The sequence below is a fragment of the Scomber japonicus genome, chromosome 3 (assembly GCF_027409825.1).
Source record: "Scomber japonicus isolate fScoJap1 chromosome 3, fScoJap1.pri, whole genome shotgun sequence".
NCBI classification, from domain to species: Eukaryota; Metazoa; Chordata; class Actinopteri; order Scombriformes; family Scombridae; genus Scomber; species Scomber japonicus.
The window spans coordinates 16,820,090-16,847,567 of record NC_070580.1 but is presented as its reverse complement, the minus strand read 5'-3'; the positions used below and the strand labels follow the sequence as shown (position 1 = coordinate 16,847,567).

General features: G+C 40.3%; 1 protein-coding gene across 3 annotated transcripts; it reads left to right on the top strand.

Annotated features, from left to right (window-relative positions):
* Nucleotides 1–1,742: 1,742 nt before the first annotated feature.
* LOC128354996 (RNA-binding motif, single-stranded-interacting protein 2-like) lies at nucleotides 1,743–27,478 on the top strand. Of its 3 annotated transcripts, none has more exons than XM_053315130.1 (14): nucleotides 1,743–1,867; nucleotides 12,851–13,017; nucleotides 17,449–17,507; nucleotides 18,212–18,303; nucleotides 21,437–21,594; nucleotides 21,798–21,877; nucleotides 22,006–22,115; nucleotides 22,336–22,379; nucleotides 22,588–22,681; nucleotides 23,474–23,524; nucleotides 23,761–23,871; nucleotides 24,115–24,195; nucleotides 25,999–26,086; nucleotides 27,319–27,478. In XM_053315130.1, exons 1-13 carry the CDS (start codon nucleotides 1,796–1,798, stop codon nucleotides 26,077–26,079), a joined length of 1,200 nt encoding a protein of 399 aa, XP_053171105.1. In that variant the 5' UTR covers nucleotides 1,743–1,795; the 3' UTR covers nucleotides 26,080–26,086; nucleotides 27,319–27,478. The 3 variants fall into 3 exon arrangements, with proteins under 3 accessions (XP_053171105.1, XP_053171108.1, XP_053171107.1); XM_053315132.1 differs by having other exon boundaries at nucleotides 1,791–1,867; nucleotides 12,854–13,017; XM_053315133.1 differs by lacking the exon at nucleotides 24,115–24,195.

Below are 27,478 nucleotides of genomic sequence, written 5' to 3'. Positions count from 1 at the left end.
TTGCCACCTTGATACAAAATCAGAATCAATTGGGCCTACTCAGCATTTTTATACATGAACCAGAGGATGATTGGACGTGCACCTATGTGAAAGCATCTGCAGTCGTTATGTTTCTCCACTAATTTATTCAGGTTTTTCCTTTCATTTGTAACAGTCTGTATGCACAGTATAACTTGTGATTGGCCAATGGGCAGTCCAAATGGCAGTGAGAGTTAGTAAAGAGACAAACAGGGTGTTACGGACTTTTTGGCCGGCCCACCGATGCGGTTGTCCATCAGGATTGGTCCCAGTCTGCACACACTTATCACCTCTGCATTGTTTTATTAAAAAGAGTCAAAGTTTTGGTCAGAAATTCTTCAGAAAATTCCCGTACTCACTTAGTTTGTCTTTAAGTGATATGTGTGTGCGGGAATTGACTTTCTTTCTTTGGAATTGGATTTCCAGAGCTTGTCTGGGCTGGGGTTGCTATGGCGATTAATTGGCTCGTTTAAGGGTTGCATTGCCAGAGCCTCTTCTACAGTCATCCTCTTGTACAATGTGGAGTTGCTTCACATTGCAATAAAAAGATGACTCTGCTTGGCTGAACTCTTACATTCAAATAGGCTGTTTATTACAGAAATGACATAAACCAGAAGTCCCAACTGGAAATGACTACAGCGTTACGCTATATGTATGCCTTGTCGTTTGTATAGCAAATTTCTACGACAAAGTTTAAAGAGAGCATTGCAATCAATAGAAACAAACACAGAGACAAGGTTACACAAGCAAAGAAAAGGACAGCGGCAAAAAGCAAAGAGGGTACACACAGACTCTGGTTGGGTTAGAGGGTGGTGGAGCTGCTATACACATATGCTTAGTATATCCCTATCACAGATAACAAGCCAAACGCTGTCATCAGTTTTTCCACATTTGTTTATAGTACTGCATTGCTTCAGTATTACTGAAAGGCACAAAATATGCTTAGAAAAAACAGTTGGAGCTTTCTGGCATGAGCCTTCTCACAGTTTTTTTTGGGGTGAAAGTTTGTTTAATATGTTGTCTTTGACTGTAAGGAATTGGGAGAATTTTACTGTTTGAATTTCTTAGCTGTGCAAAATTTTTCCAAGATCTCCTCTAGCTCAGCTGTTTATAATTTTCCATAACTGTTATAAGATCCTGTGTTTATTTAAAATTAAGTTAAAAAACAAACAAAACAAAAACCATTTAATTTCAGAAATGGCAAATTTTAGAGTGTGTTAGTCGTACTCAATAGCAAGTTTATAGATATATGGTCCGATATTTTTATATCAGATATTTGATAATTCCTAGAGTTTTTTAGTTGTGATTTTAGAACGTTAATAAAACTGATTACGGTTTCTACATCCTGATGTAGGCCTATTTAAGCGCATACTAATCATAGGACCAGGAAACAAATTAGTGTCTCTACTGAAAAGAAGTGCAGACAAGTGGTTAATCAACGAGCCTCACACAAAAACATGGCATTATAACTTGATTTTATTTGAGGAGCTTCTCATCTATTCATTATTTCACATCCTCCCCCGGGTGAGTGAAATAACCGTGTGTGCTGAATGAATGTGAACTAATCCCCTCTTCTCTATACGGACCACCTAGAGCCTAGTGTGACGGACCCCTGAAGGAGCCCAGGGGCCAGCACTGGGGGCCCCTGCCCGTCCTGTCGTTGCAGCAGCACCACTCGCAGTCAAGCAGCGGGACTCCAGGCACTCACTTCCCCAGCTGCTGACGTCAGCTGGCAGCCTGGGCTGTGCTCGCTGCTCCGGACATAGCGCCGAGAAAAATGCTGCTCTCCGTACCGCCAAGGGCAGGAATCAACCCATACAACGGCTATAACAGCAGAAACAGCAAAAAGGTAAACGCTATCTTGCTTTCCACCTATTTTTAGATTTGTTCGCCCTACGGGGCAACATGACCGCGTCTGTCGTGATAGAAAAGGGCTTGTGACAGTGAGCTGCAGTGTCCTTGAAAAGCGAAACGTACTGAATTTAACTTAAGACTTGGCGGAGTGAAAATACAGCTTAATGAGCCTCCGTGCTCCGTGTTGTGTCCAGAGAGGGAATTTGCTACGGCTTACTCTTGTCATGTTGGACGCCCCTGTGTTTTATTTGGTGGCATTTGTGTGCGGGTGTACTACAGTAAGGATGTCGATATCGCTCTGCTCACTCATTTGAAAAAGTCAATGGTGGAGGGAGAGCAACTTTTGCGGGTAACTGTACCGTGTTGGGATAGCGCGTCTGTAGCTGGATGTGTTTGTGGAGGTGGGGGGAGGGTGAACGGTAGACTAGAAGGGGGGACATGTTGCAAAATGAATCCTGCCTTTTCGTCCGTGAGCTTCGGACACTCGTATCTAGTGTTAAATCAGGTCTTCATTGTCTACTCTGCCGCCTAAGTTTGCAAAGTTTTTTTCTTTTTTTTTTTTTTCTCTCCTCGTTTCCCATCTGAAAGCGGAATATGCCCCACCCCTTGAAAAATCCCACCAGACCATGATGACTACATTCCCAGAATTATGAATCGCGCTCTCGTGGTCACATTTCACTGTTGTGACATTGTCACTTTTATAACCAGTATGTGAGGGAAATATACTCTTATGGAAATGCATGAAATAATGTTGCATCAGTTCAGTGCTAAACATTTTTTTTAATAACAAATGTACTAAATGCTTCATGAGGATTAGCCTATTTTCATCAGCAGTTTTGTTACTCGAGTCTATTTCTTCAAGTGTAACATTTTCATTTAATCAGTGAGTCTGCATGTATCATGTGTCTTCACTTTATGGATCATAATAGCTTATAAGTGATGGTAAATTATCTTTCATTCATGCTGATGATAGGTTGTGATTTCCTGTTTTAATGGATTCAGACTCTACTGTAGCTCTTTTTTTTCTCTTTGCTTTCCCTGAGTGTGCTGTCTGTTGCTTCTGAGCTTTTGAACTCTAAACAGCTTTTTGAAAATTAATATTGACATATTGTCTTTGTTTTTTCCCGGGCACCGCCTGGCTGCTCATGATCCTCTCAGATTTCTTGTCAACACTTCTGCTTGTCTGAGGAAAACAGCATTATGTTTGACACACACACATGTACGCCCACACACATACATTTTTCAGTCTGTTTTAATGAGCTCATATTTTGCTTTTGCAGAATATATATATTTTGATGCAGATGTTTAAGCTATAGAATTTACAACCTCATTTTGTCGCAGTGACCATTTGACAAGAAGCAACCCATTTTAGCTCACCAGGACTAATATAAGCGTTAAACTTTACATCAAAAAGCAAGTTATTTGCAGTGGAGTGCATACATGTTTTATTCTTAATCATTTTGGTCCTGCCCTTTTCTAACAATATCTGTAATACATGAATAATGCAAGTTGTAGATTTACAGAAAATTAATTATCAACTTTCATCATTTTTGAGAATATTTTAAAAGAAAAAAACAACAACTAAATACTCTGGTTTTAGCTTCTTAAATGTGAATTTGGTTTCTTTAGTCTTCTGTGATAATAAACTGAATGTTATGTTGCAGACTTGCTGTTGAGGACAATAGAAGACATTTGAACAGGCCATTTTGTAGGTATTTAGTCACTGCCAGGTGTAATCCACGTTTAAGGATAGATTCCACTTATTACAGTATTACATTACATTTAATGTGTTGTCGCAATATCCCTGTCTCAAAGAGCAGTATCTCCTCTGATTATAATTAAGTCCAATAAACATGAGGAATTTATGACTGTAGATTACTCTGACATCACTGGAACATGGTCAGGACAGTGTGGTTTTCAACGACAAGCTTTTCTTTTGGTTTTGTTTGTTTGCAGTGAGAGTGCTCTGGGAATGGAAGGTTATTATACCAGTATGATCCTCATATGCCTAAAATGTAATTATAGCTTGGTTGCTGGTTTTCCATTGGTGTATTGACATTTCACAGTGCATTCTCAATCTGTTTCTAAATCACTCAAAGAATTTTCCAGGATATTATGATAATATGCCACCTGAACAAACTGTGATAAAACGTTATTCACACATGACTCAGTTATAAGGAATTAAAAAGTAAGCACAAGTGCGAGAAAGATTTTTTTTCGTGTGGTTTTGGTGGTCGAAAGCTCTTCTATTTTATAGAGCAAAAGTTCACACATAGGTCAAGTTCCTGTGTTGTGATTCCTAACATTTCCTCCTCCCACCTCCCCCTCCCCCTCATTCTTTCTATCTCCTGCTCACATCCTGCCATACCTGAGTACACAAAATAAAACTCTGAACACAAAATAAACACGTCGAGGGGTGAGAAAAGAGCTCTTTGTGTGCGTGAGGTGATTATAGAGCCCGGCGACTAAAAGGCATTTGGTTTCTGTTGTGCCCAAACCCTGCTGCTCCTCCTCCTGACTCAGCACCTCATTTCCTCCCTCAAGTAAATGGAATTAATGTTCTCAAATCAAATTTGGTCGTTTTCCGTGTAAAGCTTCCTGGATGGAAAAATAACAGGAGGCGGCTTGTCGCCTCTCAAGGTATCATGCGTCTCGCTGAGGGCCTCATTTAGTGGCTTGTTTTCGTATTTGTCAATCAGATTTTTGTTCTCGTCTTGGCGGGAGCCCATTTTAACAAAATGTCAACTTCCTGCTGTGATTTAAATCTCTAGATGCCCCAACACACACTCTACTGTATCACAACACAACTAGATTTAAAAATAAACACAAGAAATTCACTAACTTGAGGATTAAATTAATAGAGCGGATGTAAAGGGGATTTCCTCACTTGGCAGAATAGTAGCAGTGTGGCTTTTTAAAATTTGTGATTTCACCATCTCACTCTCAAGTTTTCTGACGTCATCAGTGTTGCCTTGTTCTTGCTTTTTGTAATCCTCTTTTTTAAGCATGATTTTCACAATATATCCTCAACACTGGGAGTGAGACATGACAGAAGTAGACATTTTGCAATCTAAAGCAACAGACGAAGTTAGTTTAAAAAGCTTACACAATGTCATACAGGAAAATAAACTGTTTAGGAAAGATTGATTTCATTTTGTAGCACAGAGTCACATGCGTAATAGAAAAAATGTCTCGCATAAACATCTTGATCAGAATAAGCTGGCACAGTTTGTAGAGTTCGGTTGATGAAACAGTCACATTTGTGTGCCCGTTTACCAACATGAATTCAACATTAGAGCCCCTTTCTCACCTTTGCACAGCTGGCCAATCACAGTGTGAAGTGGTGATGGTGGGATTGTCAGTTTCATAAAGTTAAAGAATGTGTTGGGCACAGTCCCCTCTAACCCACCGTCAGAAAGGTGTGGAGGTATCTGAAGCTATTTGATGACGTATACTGGCCCCATAACGGCAGGATCTATAGTAAGGACTTTTCTTCTTAAATAGACATTTAACGCTCTCAACACTTAAACATGAGAGTTGAGAATGACCAAGTTCACATCCATCTCATCATCACAATATGTGGTAGTAGTTTTGTTAATAATAATGTTTTTCTGAATGGATAGTTTTTTACAGATTGTGAGAATTTAAGGAAGCCACAGCCTAATCTCAAAAGTCATCAGTTGTCATATGTTAAGTGTACATGAACTCACCATTGTGGGGATTTTTCCAAACGGTTTCTGATAGCATCTAAAGTACCCTGCAGCAATATTATTACTGTGACCAAACAGTAAAGCTGAGAAAATGTTCTGTGCGAGGACATGTTTCAAGTCTGTACAAGTATATTTTTATTTAGTCATAGTGAAACCAGTAGGTGTCTGGGAGATGAAAGAAAAAAAAACCCCCACTGATACCCAAACAATAAAAGTGTGACTAAAACCTTAAATGAAGACATGAATATGTCAGCAAACAGAACAAAAAACAAACAAAAAAAACTGACATAAATGGTTAAATATGTTGAGAACATATTAGGTAGGGTTAGGGCTAGGTTACATAGGCATATTTTAGGCTTGTTCTGATTGACAGTCAGTGGTGATGGATATATGCGACTGAAAGGATGATGGATGAGTGGTTTTCCCACACCGATCATAAGGCGGTTTTAACTAACTTACTTTAGTGTTATACAAGTAGTGTAGCTCCTTTTTAAAAGTTAGCTCAGTGCGTAGGTTGTGTGTGTAGCGAGTGTGTTGTCGAGTGAGAGAGTGTCACGGTGAGCAGAGAGTATGAAGTAAGCAGAATATCTGTTAACGTAGCAATTCCATGTCAAATGCTACAACTCATTAAGACCCAGACCAAGTTCCTGTGTCTTGCTTGCCATCTGCTGATTAAAGTGGAGGAGGTTTGTATAAGTTAGCAACAATGGTTTAGCCTAACCTGACCAGTCTTACAAAAGGGTTCATCAAGGCAATTCTCATTTTCATGAGAATCTCATCTAACCCCTAACCCTAACCCTAAACAGAGAATGGAGAAATGTCTGACTGCCTCCTGATAGCATCGGGTATTGGCAGTCTTACAGGGTGATGATAGGACGATCAGACTATGAAAAAACATTGCCCAACCCTGGTGCATATTGATGTAAAAGTTAACACAGCTATTATTTACAAGTATCAAATTATTAAGTAGGGTCCTGTGATTGCCGCGATCACGGAATCGCGGACGGAATCGCAGAATTGTCCGATTAAAACGGTATTTATTTTTTAACACGGAATGTCGCGGAATTTGACATAATTTGACCGAAATGCTGTTTTCGTGTGGAAGAGGAACGAATGTCTGGGGAAAACTGCACGGAGGGAAGCAAATCTGGGTGGCACAACAAGCCCCCTCCACACACTGAGCCCATCCCCCTTCAAAATAATGTAAGCATGGCGAAGTGACTTTTCAAACTGTCAATTGGACATTCATGGCCACTTCCTGCAACAATTGGAAAGGTGTGTTTGAACATCACCATAAAACCCTCCTCTACCCATGCTTTGCACAAATATCTCTAGACTTTTTTTGTGTACTACTGAGCACAACAGTATGAATGCCTTCCAGGAGAGCCCAAAATATGCCTCTTGCCTTCCGATGTGGTCAGATAACTCGTCGTAGCATCAAGTCCTTTGAAAACACAACCAAGCATTTTCCTGAGCCTTCATATCTATTTGGTCTGAAAAAAGTCTAATTTAAAACCTATTAATTGAAGATAATTCATGTATGTGTAATTTTCACATTTACAGTGAAAGGCGACAAAATGAACGACATATGCGTGACTGAATCTCATACTTCCTGTAGACTTGATAATCTTGCATTAGTTACATTTTTTCTTTTTTAGATGCCACAGATAATTGCTGTGTATAACAAGCAACGGACACTTGTCACATATACTTGAAATGCATGTTTTGCAATGAATCCACAACAGGAAATGCATTCACAAATAATTGATGGGCTACATTTGAATTTGTGTATTTAACCAGCTGTTCCGCTGCAGTGACTCTACCCTCACTGAACTCTCCTGTACAGTCCCTTTGTCCCTCTGGCCCTCTGCCATGTATATGTTTATCTATCTCTTTGTTTAATGTGTTAGATGTTTTGGATTGGCCCCCGCAACTTCACTGCCAAAGCATGAACCAGCCAAGGTGAACAGGTAGAGAGGGAGACAGAGTCCTTGGAGAAAGCACAGCTGTCAGAAATCTGATGCCAAGTGCTGCAGTGATGCCAGACTCTCTGTGAGCCTCACATTTTGTTAGATCTTTAGCTGAGCTGTGGGTCAGTGTGTGTAGGTATCTGTTTTCAAGCTCCTGAGCTCTTGCCACCTGACTCGGCTGGAAAGCAGAGCATGCATGTGCATTTGCAGTCTGCATGTGCGTCAAGGTGTGATCAGCAACATTAAGAGACAGACAGTTTGGTGATTAATAGGTGCCTATAAAAAGACAAAAGGAAAGGGAGGGACAGAGACAGAGAGGAAGGAGGATTCAGGAACTAGTCTGGGCGTGAGTTTGGTGTCCCTGTCACCTGGTTGGAATGCAGAGCTCCTCATTCAAATGGCAGTGCGATAAGATCAGGAACAGACACAGAGGATTTCCTGCCTGCCGCCATACTGCAGCTCACTGTTTTACTAGAGTCACAGTCCTCACTGAACCCTTGGCTAACATGAAAAGACTATTTTACATTTTTCCATGAACGTCTAACTCATCTTACAACTATTACGTTCATTTTCTCTACATGACACTGTCGATGAGATGTGATTGAGTCAGATGTAGTATGATACATGAGTTAGTATTTAACACTTTTTTTTCGCAATGTGGCAAACAGGAAATGATGTGGTTTGGGATCAAATAATGTGCAATCATTGTTTAGAAGTGGGGATTTTTCATAACAAATCTAGTTTCACATGTGTCAATTTCCTTGTTGGTTCTAGAGTGTAGGGGGGGCAAAGCGGCAGCTTCACAGAGTAATTCTACACAAGCTGGAAGCTGCGTTCTCATTCAGCCAGGCTATAAATCTGAGCTTTAGTATGTAAGTTGGTCAGCTGGTCGCACAGTCATGGCTCTTTCCTGCCTGAGGAAAAGACAAGTGCTCCAGTAGGGAGCAAGCAGCCAGGACATGGGAAAGCGGGTAGAGACCCCCCAACAGCCAGGAAATCCATGGAATTCTACAGGTCAAACTGGGGTCGATGCAAGAAGCCCCACAGGGAGAGACCGAGATAAAAACAAAGGTGGAGTGACACTAAAAAGAGGGTAGAAGCAGATGGACTTTCACTACAGTAGCCAACGTTAACCATCCTAGAATCACTCCTGAGAGGTTGTTTTCGTGTCAACACATGCATAAAATGGAGATTTTTAATATTTTGAGAGATTAAAGTCAGTGGTGAGTACTAACAACAGACATCGGAAATGGTTTTATTTATAGAAATGTTTGTGATTTTTATCTTTAGCTCTGTCTTAAAAATATCCTCGGATATTTTTGAGCCTTTGAGAAATGTGGGCATCTGAACTGAATAGTTCATTATTTTTGATCTACCATAACCTTTAAAAAGTTCAACTCTACGTGCGATGTTTTTGACCCCACTGTTTTACTACATTTTAATTTATAGCGTGAAACAATTAGAGAGAGTAACTCCTCCCGTGTTGTCACTAAAAAGCATATGTTGTTTCTTGAGGTTCAGGTTTCAAATGCTTTCAGGGTTACATCAGTGGTTGCAAATAACTTAACTGTAATGCTTGTTATAAAATCCTTAATCGACATTAATCAGTCATTAAACTATAAAAGCAATAGCATTATTTATATTTTAGTGAATACACATATTTTGAGAACATTTGAATGGAACTGCTTGTAATCAGCCTGGAGGACTATTGAGCCCATCTGATACCTGCTGAGGGGACTGAATCTTTAATTAGATGGTGAACTCACCTGTTAAATAGGAACAAAGGACTGGATTAGTGCTAGAAAGATTAGTAATGGATTATTCAATCAAGTGGAAATTAATCTACAGTTTTCATAATTACTTACAAATATATTTATCAAACTTTCTCTTTTTTGAGCAACTTCTAAATGTGAGGGTTTGCTGCCTGTCTCCCTGTCTTATAATTTTAAATGTAGTTTGGGACTTTTGAATGAATATATGACCAACTATATTCTAACTAAATCCTAAGAAAAGTAATCACACACCAGTAGGGCAGCAGATGCCATTTTAAGTTTTCGTACTTTCACTTCACTTATTTCAGTTTTCGGGAGGTTTATAATTTCTTTGATATGTCCCTTGCACTTTAAACCTACTCCAGTGCTGTGAAAGAAAGGTTATAAAATGTCATCAGCTTGTAATATTCAATAACGTTTGAGGAGAGTGGACTTCAGGAGAAAGGAGTCAGACTGAGTGTAAACTGAACCATATATACCCCTTTCACACCAAAGCAGTTCCAGTGCTGGTTCGGGGCCAGTGCTTAATTTGGAACCGGTTTTCCTGTTCACACAGACAAAGAACTGGCTCCGGGCCAGAAAAACTGGTTCCAGAGTGGCACGAGTTCTTTGCTGGACTAGAAGAAAGAACCGCTTACATTAGGGGGCAGGGGGCGGGGTTATTGAGACCAACCACAACAAACAAGACCGCATAGTGGTGAATAGATAAGGAGTGAATTATCCCTTCAACATTTGACTGATGGTGAAATTCATGCGTTGTGAGTTAGCTGTGCTCTGCCGGCTAACAACAAAGGCTAACAACCATCTCCATCCTGTCGAGAAGCACAAATACGTTGTATCTGCCGTGTGGTTGCGAGCCAGGAGCAACAGCTGTACAAACGCTAGTCTGCCATTGTTGTTGTTGTTGTTGCTTCAGAGTTGGCACGAGTCTTTATGGGAAAGCAGCAAACGTAACTGGCGTATGCGGTGACATCATCACGTGGCTGGCTTTCAGCACCAGCACCAGGTTAGATTTCTGTGATCGCTATGACAGGTTACATGGTATTAGCTAAGATTACTTAGTGAGAACTTTTCAATTTCAAAGAGTTTAAGTTTCCATTTCATAATAAAGTTTCAACGCAGGTCCTCTGCAGCGCTTAAAGATTTTTAGAAAAGAGATGGCCACATTAGTATTGTGTGTGTGTGTGTGTGTGTGTGTGTCTGGAGCTGGACTGGGACTTGGTACTCTAGTAAAGAGTGTATGAATGAGGTCTCTGCTGTCATATTCTTTCATTCACAAATTAGCTACCTCCAAAGACGTATTCATCACAAATGCCACTGTCAGATACAGTCCCTCAAGCAGGCTTGTGCTGTATTTAACAGCCACACTCTATGTTTGCAGATCCTAAAGAGTTTGTGGGCTTACAAAAATGAACAAAATGAACAAACTTCATCGGCTCTACAACACATACTTCCTTTGAGAAGCCTTTTGTGCAAAGTTTTGTTGTGTTTAACTTATTTTAGTAAGAACTTTTTTATATTTTGAGGAAAACCTTGTAAGCATGTATGTTCACATTGCTTAGTTTAAAAATGATTTTCTTATATGAGAAAATCAACTTTGATTTATTTCCAAATTATAGTATACAATATTTTCCAAATATCACCATGAAAATGCCTGAAAATTCATGAATATGTGTGATAGTCTAGTCTGTGTTTACATCCTGTTGTGTACATCTTGTGTAAATGTCCATGTGATAAAAGAGATGACAGAAAAGACCACACATACACCTCTTTTCTTTGTTTTACTTTGAGCAGGTCTTCATGTTGTCTAACTTGAACAAACGATTGTAAACTGTTCAGGTTACTTCAGCAGCAGAGGGAGAGAGAGGATTATCCTCAGAGAAATTAGTCTGTTGTTGTTGAAGCGGCTGCCATGCTGCTGCTGGCACAATAGAGGTCAGAGGGGCTGCCTTAGAGGGGCACTGTGCCTTATGGATGGTGTCTAATTAGCAGGATTGGTTGATATTGCTGGTGGGCCTGGTGTGACTGTGTCTTCCTGCTGGGCTTTTCCTAAACACCGCCAGTCTGATCAGTGACCCTTTCCTCTCTCCTTGAATTAACCCATTGTCCTCCTGTCGCTTCTGTCCAGTTGGTCTCCCAAATGAGACGCTCCAGCCTCACAGCATCCTGCTGCGAGGCAGAGTGCAGTCAGAGAACATATTTGTTCTTATTCCTTCACATGCAATGTTGAATTAAAACATTTGGCTGCTAAACAAATGTGATACAGCAAACACGCACAACATTTGCCAGGTTTGGCGAGAGTCTATGCTCAAGTGTTACTATTTATTGCCTCTGTCTTATTTGGAAAAAAGCCAGTAGATCTATTCCTGGAGAGAGAAGTATTTTTTTTTTGACAGGTAAAGTGATAATGGTACCACGTTTATCCCAATAAAGTATATTTCTCTGCACGGTTGCACAACCTCTTGTCTGATTTCTCTGAGGAGAACCACAATCTCATAGTGAGATGAAATGATGCATTGGCTGTTGCATGACAGCGGAGGTGAGTCATCGACTGGTCAGCAGCCGTAGTTTATAACTAGTGTTCACTGGCGCTCAGTCCTGGTAGACTGGTGGAACAAAACAACGCAAAGAAGAAATGAAAAGGAGGTTCAGTTGTGTTGGAAGAGTTATGGTTAGCAGCAGCAGGTAAACATCAGGTCATTACAGATGGTCACAACATGAGAATGTTACCATAAATTTTCATCTAGTAATGAATTCCTGGTGTGCTGTTGCTATTTACCTCTTTGAATTGTCCTTGTTTCTGCTTTGTTTTGACAAACTGGACCTTGCATGTCATGTGGACTGAACTGAATCCTGTTTTTGTTTCAGGGTGTTGTTAACTGTTAAACACATTTTGAGATAGAAAAGTCAGACAGACAGTGTTGAACCTGAGGCTTTAGCAAGTTTAGGACAGATAGAAGTGTAAACTTGAACACATGGCAGCCATTAACTTATAAAATACCTGCTTTCATTAGTAGAAGTAAAATTAGAGAAAGAGTTATGGTGTAAAACAGACTATCATTTAATCCCGCTTCATCAGACTAACTAAATGTTGGTCTTAGTTCTTCCATCCTTTGGTTTTGGTATGCACCGCAAGATATTTTTTGTGGTTCCAAAAGTAAAAATGAAGTTACCCAAAATGGAGAAAGCCTAAGAGGCCCCTTTTCCCTACATGGAGTAGGCAGCCAAGAGGCCCCACATTCCCCTCAGAAAGCAGTATTGGTGAGTGTTGACATGAGGGCCTTATGATATCATTTTTCGCAGCCCCTACATAATCATCTGCCTCATGCAGGATTACTATCTCAACCTCTCTGAATATTCGTTTGAGTTCTTCACACTCTGAGTAATAACCAATATCACTTTACTTGTCTAGTGTATGCGATTGTTTGAGAGTACTAGTTGTGGTACTCATGTATTTAAGAAAAGACTTCTGATAAGCCTCCACACACAAAACTAAACTAATTCTGGTGTTTCTTTCTTATCGCAGCAGGCCTATGTGTCCTCCGGCCAACAGATGGCGCCCCCCAGTCCCAACACTAACAGTAGCAGCAACAGCAGCGGCGTGGGAGGAGAACAGCTGAGTAAAACTAATCTGTATATCCGCGGCCTTCATCCGGGGACCACAGACCAAGACCTGGTCAAACTCTGCCAACCGTGAGTGATTTGTGACACTTAAAAAACCCAACTGATTCAAAACTTTAATCAAAGATTTCTTTGTGGGAGCAGTACAGCGAGGGGAAATATAAAATAATGTTACATTACTATAGACAGGTTTAATTATTACGTTTTTAAGGAATTAGTCAAAAGTTTGTGAAACACGCCTATTTGCTTTCATATTGTCTGTTCAGTATGGAACTAGAGCTAGGAGATGATTAGCTTAGCTTAGCATAAAGACTAGGAGCTAGAGGAAACAACTAGCCTGACACTGTTCAAAGTTTAAAAAAAAATACACCAACCAATAACTCAATTAAAATGTTAGTGGTTAACTTGTTATGTCTCATTGGTTTAACCTTCACGCGTACATAAATGTCTAAATGACAATTTGTGGGGGAGTTCTGTGCTGTAACTTTTTCTTGGGAACAACAGTCAGGAGGAGTTAAGAAATAGTTCAGCAGAGTGCAAGGCTATGCTTTCTCTTGCATCCTGTCTTTTGCTAATGTCAGCTATATGCTAAACTAAATGAATTGCCTTCTGGAGAGTGGTGGTGAATAAACATGGATCAATGTTTAACTTTTCCTCAGCTCATGAAGATAGCAAACCTCATGAATCAATGTTTTGATAATGTGTAAGATATGCTTTAATTAATCTAAGGGTAAAATATTATTTAGCAGATCAAAAGCAACGGTAAAGACATGTCTAAGAGCTGTTTTGGAACTTTTGACATATTTCAGCTTCAGATGAGAGATGTGGTTATATCATGTTTGACAGCTGGTTCTGGTACAGTTTGCATTTTATAAATTTGTCAAAGTCATTTGTTTGTGTCAAGATTGTCACAGTTTGGTTGTATATTAAATTGACCCTTACCTTTGTTACATTTTTACACATTTTTTTGTGTAGGTTAAAATGCTATTAATAAGGTAATGGCATTCTAAAAAAAAAAGAGAGATCCACCAGGCATAAAAACTCATCATTATTCCATTCTCATATGGTTCTGTGAAAACTGATGAGCGACCTGCCTGTTTTCCCCTTCCGCATTACGTAATCGCGTGTGCACCCCCACCCGGAAGAGAGTCTGTTGTGGATCCACAGCATTATAATACATCCATGATCAACAGACATAGGTCAAGTTTTTTCAAAGTGCTGTGTGTAATGCAAGAAAGGTAAGAGTCGCTTTAAGTGTTGACTGGATCATATGGACAAAAGTAGTGGTCTCACCATTTTCTTTGATCCCTTTATGTTGATTCAAACTATAGTCTGTCTGTAGCTGGCAGCACATTCCAGTCCATGTTCACTGGAACAAGTTGTCTTTAGATAGTTATCTTTGATGCTAAATTGGAGAAAGAGTCATGTAGAGACTAACGTCTTCTTGTGAGCAGATAACATCTGCTTTCTGGAGCTATGCTCTTCATCTGTCGGACACATGAAATTAAATTGTTTAAGGCCATAATTTGATGTTCATAAAAGAGCTATTTAGGCAGGAAGGAAGGAAAAGTAGTTTGTGAGTAAAGATGCTGAATTACCACAACTAAAGTCAGCTTGATTAAATCTTGACAATCACAGGGACAAGAGAAATTGTCAGCCAAACGGTAGAGCCTCAGAGGGAAATAGAGGAAGGAGGGAGAAAGCCGGGAAAACAGACAAGACAAGGGTGAAAAAGGAGGGAAGGGGCCAGAGAAGGGTTCAGCATATTGCCTCCTCATGTCCTGATCTAACCTTCCACTTTCTGTGAGGCTGGATTGGCTCAACGGCAGTGAACTATACTCCCCTAGACAGACAGCCTAGCCTCTACAGTATGTCGGCTTTATTGACACACACACACACACACACAGACACAGACAGAGACACACACACACACACACACACACACACATACAGAGACACATAGATAAAACCCTGTAATGAAGCATCCAAACTGGTTTTGGCTGCTGCAGGTCAGGGATACGCTCCTATGTCACATAAGTGGTTTGTGAACAAACGCTTGAGTCACGCATTTTTCATTTCCACGGGTCATTCACAGTAACAACAAGCCTCCTTGAGCAAGCATTGGCTGAACCGGACCTGATCATACACTGACACCACAGCCCCTCCCTCAGTTATATGAGTTTGATTCTCTTTCTTAACCCCTTCTAACACGAAATAGGGAACTGTTGAGACATCAAATCCACAGAACAAAAATGTAGCTCTTATCTGCTGATCCTGTTAATATAAGAGTGTTGCTGCACACACAATTCATTGTCAAAGCAAATCCAAAATCTTCGGCATGTGAAACACAGGGACTTGAGAGTAAAAGCAGGAGACTGACAGAGAAGTCATTGTGGAGTGGTAAAAAGAGGACGGAGGATTCAGAGGCGGGTGGGAGGTTCAGCTCTTGATGGGGAAACTTAAATGAGTGGGAAAAGACGAGAGAGCATAGCCTGCTGGGAAAGAATGTCAGACGGCCATATATGGGTCATAGCTGACTTTTAAGTCCCAGTGACCTCTGCAGACTTGTGGGCTGCTATTCTGCAGCAGTAGGGGCTGAGGTAAGCAGAGGGTCATGCAGTCACCGCTTTCTGACCTATGAACTCACTAGGCGTCTCTTTTAGGCATAACAGCTTTTGTTTTTCTTTGTCATGCTTCTAGTGAAAACTCAAAGCGATAAGTAAAATTGGAGGCAGCAGGAAACTCACAAGAGTGACGGTTACAGAAATGTAATCCTAGTAAAGGCCTGTCAACTAGTGATATTTTTAATCATTCAAGCATTTCACACATATTCAAAGATTTAATGTATGAAAAATGTGACAGCATGTGTTCTATGTGTTCTGAAATGTTTCTATCATTAGTCTTTTAGTCAAATTTCAAACATGAGATAATTATAGGTATTTTCCACAGTTGTACTGAACAGTAATATACAGTAAACTTTGAATGTCTCATTGATTTTGAAATTGCCTCCATATCTGTACTCAGAGAAATGGCTCAAAAAACCCTGAAATTGCAGTTAGACTTGAAGGGGTTAAATTATATTAAGCTTGTGTATATATATTCATGCATAATGATCGCCTTGCAGCTGTCAGTGACAGTGGGAAAACTATAAACAGGCCCACGCAAAGGTCAGCTGGCTATTTGGCAATGGATGATGAATTATTAATGCCTGCAATGAGGAACTTTTCCTTTATAGTGTATCTACTCTTCATGTCATCAATCCATTTTGTAAGTCTCTGTAGCTCAGTATAATCAAGATCAGGATGTCCTGCTATATATTTTAGCTGTATAAAATGAGTTGAATTTAAGGAATACTGTAGTTGAAGTAGGGGGAGTTAAACCTTAGTCATATGTAAATTGAAAATCAAAAGATTCATGGTCTGAATGTGTATGTACACAAACCAAACCACACTGTGGCACGAATACAGCTCGTGGTATCAGTAGTGACACCGTTTTGACCGTCCAGTCAGATCTAATACATCGGAGAGAAAATGTCCACTGAAACAGGGCGGGAGTGTGGGACCCAGCGGCGAGTTGCAATGTGAGGGTGGAAAAACAGGGAGAGGGAGAGGGACGTGGTGGGAAGGAAGGCGAACCGGAGGGGTGAAGCATCAGGTTACATTCCGCCCAGACGCCATGTCGCCCAAACAGAGCAACACCAGCCTCCCTCACTGGCTAAATCCACCAGACAAGGGCAGGTCTATTATACTGTAGCGCTGATGCACTGTCTTATAACACTGCATTCCATTAGTCTCCACATCTTATGTAACACTTCTCATTTACTGCTTTTAAGGTGATTTTCATGCTTTAAATGTTTAGCGGTACTGCATTAATGCATTCATTGATTCTCCTCTTTATAGTATTTATTATTTGGACCTTTGTTTTGTTTTTCTATTGATGACTGCAGAGTGAAATACACTAGCGTTTATTTCATACACCATACAACCTCTTTTGTGTGTAGTGAAAATGATCAAGTTCACAGTTAAGTTCCCTTGAATCCCTTATTTCTGTTTGCTTGTTAGACATACCTGGTGACAACACTTTCAAGCTTTATTTGAGACAAAAATACTCGAGAGCGAGGGAGGTGTGTGTGTGTGTGCGCGTGTGCGTGTCTGTGTGTGTGTGAGGTAAAGACAGGTTTAGAACAAATTGTTTTTGGCCCTGGGGTGCTGTCTCCTGTCTGTCGAAAACAACGCCAGGGAACAGAGTTACTGTACAACAACCTGCACTAGCAGACAAAGACAGATGGGTGGAGGCAGACAGAGTTTTCTGTGACACTTCAAATTACATTAAAAAGACACAACTAAAGGAGAATGTATTCATGTTTACACCTGTAGTCATGCAGCCTGAGGAAGTGCAGTGCAGGGTTGGTATGCATGTGGTAGGAGCAGATTCCTGTTGTTGCCCTCTAGTCACCTCACCTGTCATTGATCCTGTTTATTTTCCTCCTGTCTATCCTCGAAGGTATGGCAAGATTGTGTCAACCAAGGCCATCTTGGATAAAACCACCAACAAATGTAAAGGTAAGTTGTAAGTTGGCATCATGATTTTTCATGACTGTTGCTTTCACTTCTATGGGTTTTGACTGTATTACAATTAAAAGACTGGCATGTTTCCATATTTTACTTATTGTCAACAAATCTCATGTGCAGAGCCAAAGTAACAATGAGCTTATCCTATTTACAAGTACTGTTAGTATCCAAAGCCTGATACATCTTATTCCTCTGTGCTATAGACCTCTGTTATTGTCCAAAACGATTGAACCCCTTGACTTCATGCTAAAGTTATTTACAATGTACAATGTAGTACAAAGTCAACCCAACAAGCTAGCCATATTGTTTTAAGGAATGGGTCCGCATTTTGGGAAATTTGCCTATTCACTTTCTTGCTAAGAGTTTGATGAGAAGATTGATGTCTGTCTCATGTCTGAATGCTAACTATGAAGCTACAGCCAGGAGACAGTTAGATTAGCTAAGCTAAAGTTCACTAATTAACATGATATATCTTTGTTTAATCCATATAGAAACCTCTGAACAGAGTCAGGCTAGCTGTTCCCCCTGCTTTCAGTCCTTATGCTAAGCTAAGCTAACCCTGCTTTAGATTCATATTTAACAGAAAGATACGAGAGTGGTATTGATATCTTTATCTAATTCTTACCAAGAAAGTCAATAATTTCACTTTAAAATAATATTGCAGCAATTTTAATATTCATTTGTCTATTTTACAGGTTATGGCTTTGTGGACTTTGACAGTCCAGCAGCAGCACAGAAAGCTGTTACCGCTCTGAAGTCCACTGGGGTCCAAGCTCAGATGGCCAAAGTAAGAAGAACTTTTCATCAGCGCTGTTTTTCAATTACCTGTTTTCTCACTCCCAAATCTACCAGTCACTGTTAGGTTTGACCTGATCCAGTCTTGTCTGGCTGGTCCAAAATGTATTGATCTTCAAAGAGCCATCTGGTAAACTTTAACCACCAAGAGTGTAATCCCTTTATGTACAAGCACACGCTCACCCTCTCTGTCATGTTAAAGGTAAATTGTTACATATTGTTGCTGGCTGCTAGATAAACTCTGCTTTATCAGGAGGTGTGTGCCCCGCTTTTGCATTGGGTGAACCTGTACCAGTGATGGGCAGTGAAGATAAAATCAGACTTAATGCAGACCAGACCACCTTTTTTAATCAGTTTTTTTTTCCACTGCCCAATTTGCTCTGTTCATTTAGTTTCCTCTTTCTTCATTGCCCTTGTCACTGCCTTCACTCTCCTTTCCTCTTACACCCTCATCTCTGTGCTTGTGTATATTGCTAACCTGTTGTAGTGCTTGTTCTGAGGCCTTTGTCCAAGTGTCTGCAGTCAAAGCAACTCTTGTCGGCCCATTAAGCTGATCCCTCTGGCTCTCAGGCTCCTCATTGAGGGAACCCAGGGGAGGCTGCCACTACACCCACTGTCAATGGGACAGGCACAATGGGCTGGCATTGTCCATCGTCTGGGCTCAGGCCTGGGGCTGACACCAGCACTTAATACACTCCACCCCAGTGTCCCTGCCTCCTCCCCACTGTCCTGCACCCAAACAGTCCCACTGCAATGTAACACCAGGGTCTCCCTCACCCGGGCCCTAGAAAACTGTAACAGATCCACGCTGCCAGCTGACCTGAACCAGTCCAGTGCAACTAAACCCAGAGTCTAAGTTCACTGAACCTCCACCGTAAAAGTGCCACACAGTCCCGTGTATCTCAATACCTGCAACTGGACACCAAAACTTGACTCACCCAGACAACATGTGCTGAGGTGTTGATAACCACTATAAAAACCTAAATATACACAGCTGGCTTCGAGTCACTGGGTTACTACAGGTCAGAAAAAACATGCAAGAGTCTGAAATCAGTTTAACATCAAACTCTAAAGTGCAGTAACACCTGCTGCACGTTCACCATGGCTGCTTTAGAGTGTTATTCACAAACAAAATGAACCACACCTTGCACTCACTGTCCTCAGAGTATGCTTGGTCCCTGAATGGGCCACCCCAGCCTCCAGGCTGCGGGCCCAGTGGAGCCGCATGCATAGGGGCAAGGGAACAATGGCAAAGTTAAAAATAGAAGCCTTCTTACTTCCCAGCACCTCCCTGTTCAAACTCAGACGTCAGCTGACATGCGCCGCTCGACACACAAACAGGCATATCCACCAAACACACAGAGACACACCTCAACAGACAAGACTCACCGAGGGCCCACAGATAAAAAAAAAAGCACTGTGACACCTCAGCAAATCCCAGTGACATGTGTTGGGCTGGGTCCAACAACAGGTTCAATATTTGTTTGAATGTGAAATTGCATATTTTATGTATTTGCTGAAGCAAAGGGTAAATAGAATATGAAAAGGGAGGGAGGTTCTATTTGTTATTTTGTCACAGAGCCTTGAACTCCATATGTTTTGGTCTACGACCTCCTGCAGTGTGCCACTCTGTTACATATTGGTCATATTGCTGTATGGCCGCACCCAGAAAGAGGACAATCACAGAAAATACATTATCTCTTTTCCACAGCTGAGACCAGATGCCACTCTTTTAGGAAATACATCTCCATTTATGATAGCTGTTGACATACTTAATTACCATGAATATTCTTATGAATTCTACACTGTCAGATCAACAATCTCACTATGACATCCCTGTCAAATGTGGCTGAACCTGTACAGGGCAGCTGTCCTCTACGGTTTGATGCTCGGATCAGTTTGATTGTAGTCTGCAACATTATCACTTACATCTAACAGTTTCTAGCACGCACATTTGAAAAAGGTTATTTGTGGTTTGCAGAGCTATCTAATAGCAATAAACATCAGGAAGGAATAAAAAAAGAAAATGACAGATAAAGAGAGAGAGAGAGAGATTTTGATGAAAGAGAAAAGCTGGTTAATCTGCAAACACTCATCTGTCCCCTTTTCCTTTTTTTTCAGTCATCCTCCTCTTTCATTACCCAAATTACCCAAGACTCCCACTACTTCCTACCCTGTCAGTTCCCTCCCTCTGTGCTAAATATCAGAGTTTTGACTTAGTCATTTCTCCCATCCCTTCTGCTCTATCCTCCTTCCTCACTCTGTGTTTTCCCTTCCTCTCTTTTTAGCCCTGCCTCTTTTCTCCTGGTTGCCAGGCTCCTGTTGCTCTGTGAACTCTTTAACTTCATGCCTGACTTCCTGTCTGCTTCTGCACAGTCACACAAGGTTTCACTTTCAAGCGAGTGGCACAGAATAAGTCTCTAAATCGTGCCTGAATAGTTTATCCTCTTTGATTTACTTGCAGCTATCGAGATCTGTTAAGTAGATGGCATGCCACCAAAATGTGTGACTTTATCCTTTCTGTCAGACTCGTATTTGCATGTGTGAGTATTTTTATGTAAAAAGACAGACAGCCTTCATCAAGGCCATGACACGTGCATATGGAGGGTTTCAGTGAACTGGTCAGGCACTAATTGCTTAAAACCACTATTGGATCCTTTAAAAAAACAAAAATACTTGGATGCATACATGGATATGATTAACACGCCCAGAGTGATGTGAAGTGTTGATAGAAAGACAGGTCACACTGTTGCCTGCACAGAAATCTCTGATGAAAAAAAAAAAAAGGTTTTGAAAGTGACAATAAATTTTCCCTTTGCATATGCAAATGTATTCGCAAAGACTTTTGAAAACGTGTTAAAATAACATGTTTTCACCTGTAAGTTGAAGTACTTGTTTATACCCTCCAGTGAGGTTGTAAAAGATTTTAGAGATATTGCATTACTTTTAGATGTCTGCATCCCCCATACCAGTGTTTCCCACATTTTTGGTTATCCTTTAATATGAAGACAAGATAAGACAAAATAAATCCTTAAAGTGAGCAACGTTTTGTATGCAATACATCTGTTTATCACATCTTCAACTGGCTATAGGTGAATTGATTTTCATGCCCACTTCCCACACAGCAACAGGAGCAGGACCCAACCAACCTCTACATCTCCAACCTGCCAGTGTCTATGGATGAGCAAGAGCTGGAGAGCATGCTCAAGTCGTTCGGCCAAGTCATCTCCACACGCATTCTGCGAGATGCCAGCGGGACCAGCCGCGGTGTGGGATTTGCCAGGTCAGGTTACAACACCTTGACATAATTTAAGATTCAATCTATAAAGAATATGAATAAAATACACTTTATGGTGGTGTGTAATAATTTGAGAATGGTTTATGCTATAAATAAAAAGTTATTGAGTGCAGTCCTGGCTTTTCCAAAGCCTAATGTAAACAGCACTCCTCAAGAGGGATCAAATTTTGACTTTGACTGTATTTCAGGATGGAGTCCACAGAGAAGTGTGAGGCCATAATTCAGCATTTCAATGGCAAATTCATCAAGACTCCACCAGGAGTGCCTGGTGCGTGGAATGTTTGTTTTGTTTTATAGGAACCTGATATTGTAGTTGTTGGTGCCAAAGCTCAATCTTTTTTGTCCCCCACCATGATCATTGAATTCACTCTCTTGTTTGATCTGTTGCTTTCATAGTGCCCACAGAGCCCTTATTATGTAAGTTTGCCGACGGAGGTCAGAAGAAGAGGCAGAACCAGGGGAAGTACCTCCAGAATGGACGGCCCTGGGCTAGAGAAGGAGAGACTGTAAGGAACTAATAATAATATTAAACAAATCCTAACGATTCTCAAAGTGAACTTCTCACTGTGATATGTTACATTGCTTTTGGGAAAACAAAGCAAGAGTATGCTCATAAAGTTTTGAATTTGATCATTCTTACTCTGTGCTCCCTGACTGTGTTAGTACAGACTGCATCAGTGTTTTCATGACCTCACTGGTTCTGAATCCCATGTATTGTTTTCCCAGGGAGGAATGACGCTTGCGTATGACCCCACAGCCTTACAAAATGGGTGAGTGGTATGCACCGACAGACTGAAAACAGTCCCAACCCTCCAGGAAAATAAGAGTAGTGTTTCAACTTTGGTGAAGTGGTGCCCTCTGCTGGGCTGTGGAGGAACACAGAAATGTTGTTTATGTGGTTTGGGACATGCTGGAGATTGTTGAAATGGTGCGGCTGTCCTCAGGTTGTCTTCACACTTTGCTCTGTCTGTCCGGCAGCTTTTACTCCTCACCTTACAGTCTGGCTCCAAACCGAGTGATCGCCCAGACTTCTCTCTCTCCCTACATGCATTCACCCGTCTCATCCTACCAGGTTCAAATTCATTTCTCTTTGTGCTATACTGTCTTTTTACAATATTTAATTTTTAAATTGTACATGTTGCTTTTAATGTGCACACACCACATTATTTTAGTTCGAGATAGATTCTGGTGACATTCCATATTTTTCTTGTTGTCAACACATCTCGTATAGGTCCAGACCAACAATGAACTGATCCTAGTTACAAATATTGTGGGTGTATCCAAAGCCTAATACATGGTGTTCTTCTGTGCCACAGACCTCTGTTGTTGTCCAGAAAATATTAAAAGCACATCACAGCAATTTGTTTATAGTGCTTCGCTGGCTTGTTGTGCAATATATCACAACCTCTTGACTTCTATTACTCTACTGGAGGTTGAAAACATGGCTGCTGTTATTAGCTTTTGGAACCATTCCTAAACAGACTACTGTGCCCAAACTCTATTGTGTATCATCTAGTGCAGTAGTGTGGCTCACTGACATAGTTTTAATAGTTTTTGGACAACAATGGAGCTCTACGGCTAAGATATATGATATATGATACTTTGGATACACACCCAGTACTTTGAAGTAGGATTAGTTCATTGTTGGTTTGGCTTTGCGCATGATATTTGTTAACAATAAGACCAAAATTGAACTAGTCACTAGTCTTACCCTTCAACAGACACTGTGGAAGACCAATCAATCTGCAGTCATTTACAGTTTTATGTTGAGGCTTTACATAAAAAAAATACATCAAATAGTAAAATGTTGGAGCAGCAGATCAATTATAAAAGTGAGTTTGATGATGTGTTTCCTGGTCTACAGGTACACAGCCCGTCCTGGATGCACCATCAGTCATACCTCATGCAGCCAGCTGTGAGTAGCTGTTCTTCTCTCCTCTCCTACTTAATCAGTGTCACCATCGAATGCTCCTCTGTAATTTAGTGTTCACAGCAGGTCCTGGATTATATGTTTAAGTCATGTTTGTCTTATTCGTCTATGTCGTCTTTATTGATAAGGCAACTTCCTGGCTCACAATTGACAGTTTTAGATACTTTAGTAATTCTATAAGTGATAGTGACTTTTTTTTGTTTGTTTCTTTGAATTCACAGGGTACAGTTCTTACCCCAACTATGGATCATGCCATGTCCATCCAGCCCACGTCCATGATGGGACCTCTCGCCCAGCAGCTAAGCCACCTGTCCCTGGGCAGCACGGGCACAGTTAGTACCAATCACACATAAACACACACAAACACACACACACACACACACACACACACACACATACACAAACACAATGCATAAGGCATAAGGCAATCCTAACAGGTTTATGGACTGATACACTGGTCTGCTCTAGTAGGACAGAAAATGTGTCCCTGTAGCTAATTGTAAAAATTCACAAAATTAATTATTCATGTCAAGTACTACACACAATTTGTGTTTTCCTCTCTGCCTTCCCTACAGTATATTCCGGCCAACACAACTATGCAGGGGACCTACATCCCCCAGTACACCCCAGTGCCTCCCTCCAGTGTCCCAGTAGAGGTATGAAGCTAGCCTCAACCTCAGCTGCTTACATTGAGTGGATGACTGATATTGAAAACTCTTATGGGGACGTATTTACTAAAACTTGATGCATCTGTATGCGTAAAAACAACAACTGGCTTAGTAGGCTTGGTCTTATGTATTTTAAGGAGTGGCACAGTGAATGCACAAAGTGAGGGAGTTGACTATTCAAATGGCCAACTGACTGATTCATTAAGTAGCATCTATATGACTGGAGGTTGTGTTTGGTGTTTTATGTCAGATAGAAGTAGTAGGTGTAGTAACCTTGGCCATTTCTGTTTTATTCTGCAAATACAGTGTAATAATATCAAGATATTTTTTTCATATTCCAGAAATAGGTTTTGATCTGAGATAGAGAGAAGACAAGATTATGTTCTTAGATACTGGACAGGACAGACTAAAATATTTTTAAATTTTCTTTTCTTTTCCTTTCTTTTCTTCTTCTTTTAAAATCCTTTTTGTTGTTGATTACATAAGGCCGGGTGCACAGATACTGGAGTGTTAACCATCATATTGTCTTCCGATCAGTTGTGTACTTTTTGTCCTCCCAGGTCAAAACTGATCTGGTCTGGTTTGACTGCTTATGAAGCATCAAAGAGTATTATCAATTATACCTCATTTCTGAGGTTTACGTAAAATTATGTCTAATTCTTTAGTTAAAAAAGCAGAAATGTAGGGAAAAGCAAATCAAATGAGAAAATCAGGGATAAATTGGCCCTAAACTCTTGTGGTCTGACGAAGACCACAAGAGTTCTTCAGTTTTTAGCAGGGACATTCATATGGGTATGATTGAAATATTTAGTAGATAAATTCTGATCGTTAGATTATATAAAAAGTGAATCCAACAACTCTTACAGTCCAGATAAGCCAATAAGTTAGGCCTACTGTATATTAGCCTATTTTCAACTTTTTTTTAGTTTTCTTAGTTGTTTGGTGTAAAGAAAGCATAATTGTATTTTATAATTATTTGCTATCACAGCAAGTTGTTCATTGAAAATGTTGTGGAAAGGTAGTATCTTAAAGTGTAGTCTGTTTCCTCACTATTTATATCTTTCTCACTTTCTCCTTGAACCATTTATCATAGCCATTATTACTTCAGACATGTAGAAATATTTATGACTTTCTTGTGTTATTTTAGTTAGAGTGGTAATCAAGTAGTGCAGTGTGTTGTTCAAACATGCAGTATAGGTGTATATTAGCTCCTCCAGTATTGCATGGCTGAATGCAGAATGATTTTATTGAGACTTTTGGCACAGACTCAACAGTCAGTGTGCTGCAGCGCTGTAGCAGATCCTTGCTGAGGACTCTGCAGGAGGACCACTGAGGCCTACGCAGAGTCTAGAGTAATTTGTTTGAAGGTGGAGCTAAGTGATGGTTCAAGTCTGTGGGATGAGCAGCACAGTGAATGGGAAAAAAAGGGCAGCTTTATGAATGGAAAGAGGCTCGGTAGTAAGTCAGGTCCTCAGGCAGTGATTGGATGGATGAGGTAAAGTTGGAGGGAGAGAAAGAGGCTGAATGCTCATTCTCTGTGGAAAACTTCAGCCACTCCTTGAATTAGGTAAAAATGGTAAATGTTAAGCTTGCTTCTTAGTAAATACGTCCAACAGCACGCACTGGCTTGTTAGTAACAGATAAATACCATACAAATGTTTGATTGGGAGGGCAGTGGGAAAATACAGGCTGTCTTCTTTGTATATTTAAGAAAATCTGTTTAACTGACACATTATCATGAAATATCTAGAAGAGTATTCTCTGCATAAACACTCGTCTTTTTTTTTTCAGGAGAATGGCGGTCAACAGCAGCAGGTTGCCATGGAGAATCCCACAGAACACACAAACTACTCGTACCAACACACCAAGTGAAGCTAAGGTAGGACAGTGAAATACATACATCACCAAATCATTGTTACATTTATCAATAAAAACAGATTGTCTTGCTGATTAGCTCAAGTGGTTCAACATCAGGAGGAGCATTTTTATATGCTGTGCAGTCTGTTGCATAGCTAAAACATCTGGAACTTGCATGCAGAGTAGTGTTGCATACATGTGCTATTTTGTTGGATAATCAAAATTATAAAATCATTTGAAACAATGGGAAATATTGAAGCTGCACTAATGAACATTTTTATAAAAACAATGGATCAGATGTTTTAAGTGTAATGTAATGATGAACCGCATACTGACAAATCTAGAATAATGAGTCTGCAGTTAATCAGAGCTCTGTGGAGTATTGTAACTACCTTAGCTCATTGTTTTAATTTTCTGGTTTTAATTACCAGCCTGGTCTCAAGCAGCAGCAGGTAACAGCATCTACAAAGAGAGATGTTTTTCTCAAGAGTTGCTGTAGGCCCAATATTAATTTTCAAAGGAGACTGAATATTTGACTTGTAATCGTCAGTTCCCAGAAACTCCAAATGAATGTTAACATTGCTAATGTAGTAACGTGAGCTGGATGAGATGGATATTTTGCTAATGTTGTGTCTGCTGAATGGAATTGGGCAACTATTAGATAAAATATTCACCAAAGCAATCTTATAAAGTAATCATTTCTCAGTGTTGTGTTTACAGCTTATTCTGCTAATCCTAAGTGGATCAAATATTCTTTAAAAAATATTGCAGCTTTAAGCTAAATCTGCTAATTAAAAACTTTCTTTCTGCCAGCAAGTTGAAATAGTCAAAGGTTGTGTCTGTTAGTGCATCAAAAGCAGAACATGTGGGTTAATATTAGATACCTGATAATACATTAATGCACTATGCTCAAAGGGGAAGGTTTGTTACCAGTCAAGCTTGCTATGGCTGCTTAATTATAAGAGAGTAGTGAAAATGCACCTTGAATAGCTGGTGAAGAATTATCTCTGAGCAAGAAATTGTTCATGCCGAGAAACTAAAACGGTTTTAAAACTCTAGACACACTTAATGGATTATTATTTTATTGCAAAGCCCAATCTAAAGAAGTTACCCTTGGCTATTGAACCTTTTAAAGGTTTGACTGTTCAGCAAGGGATTTGTTAGTGTGTGTGTGTGCTAGAAACCAGACAGAAAAAGAGCAGTGTGTGTGTAGAAGGTTGGGTGTATAAGTACTGAGTTGTGTGTTTCTTTTAGCTCCCAGCAGGGTGGGGCCGAGGGCACGAGATGAATCCAACCAAACGGGATTCAGCTGGAAGAGAACTGTGCTCCATACCATCACCAAGCACCCAGACTTGAACATGGATGACAAAAGGAACGTGTGTGTGTGTGTGTGTGTGTGTGTGTGTGTGTGTTG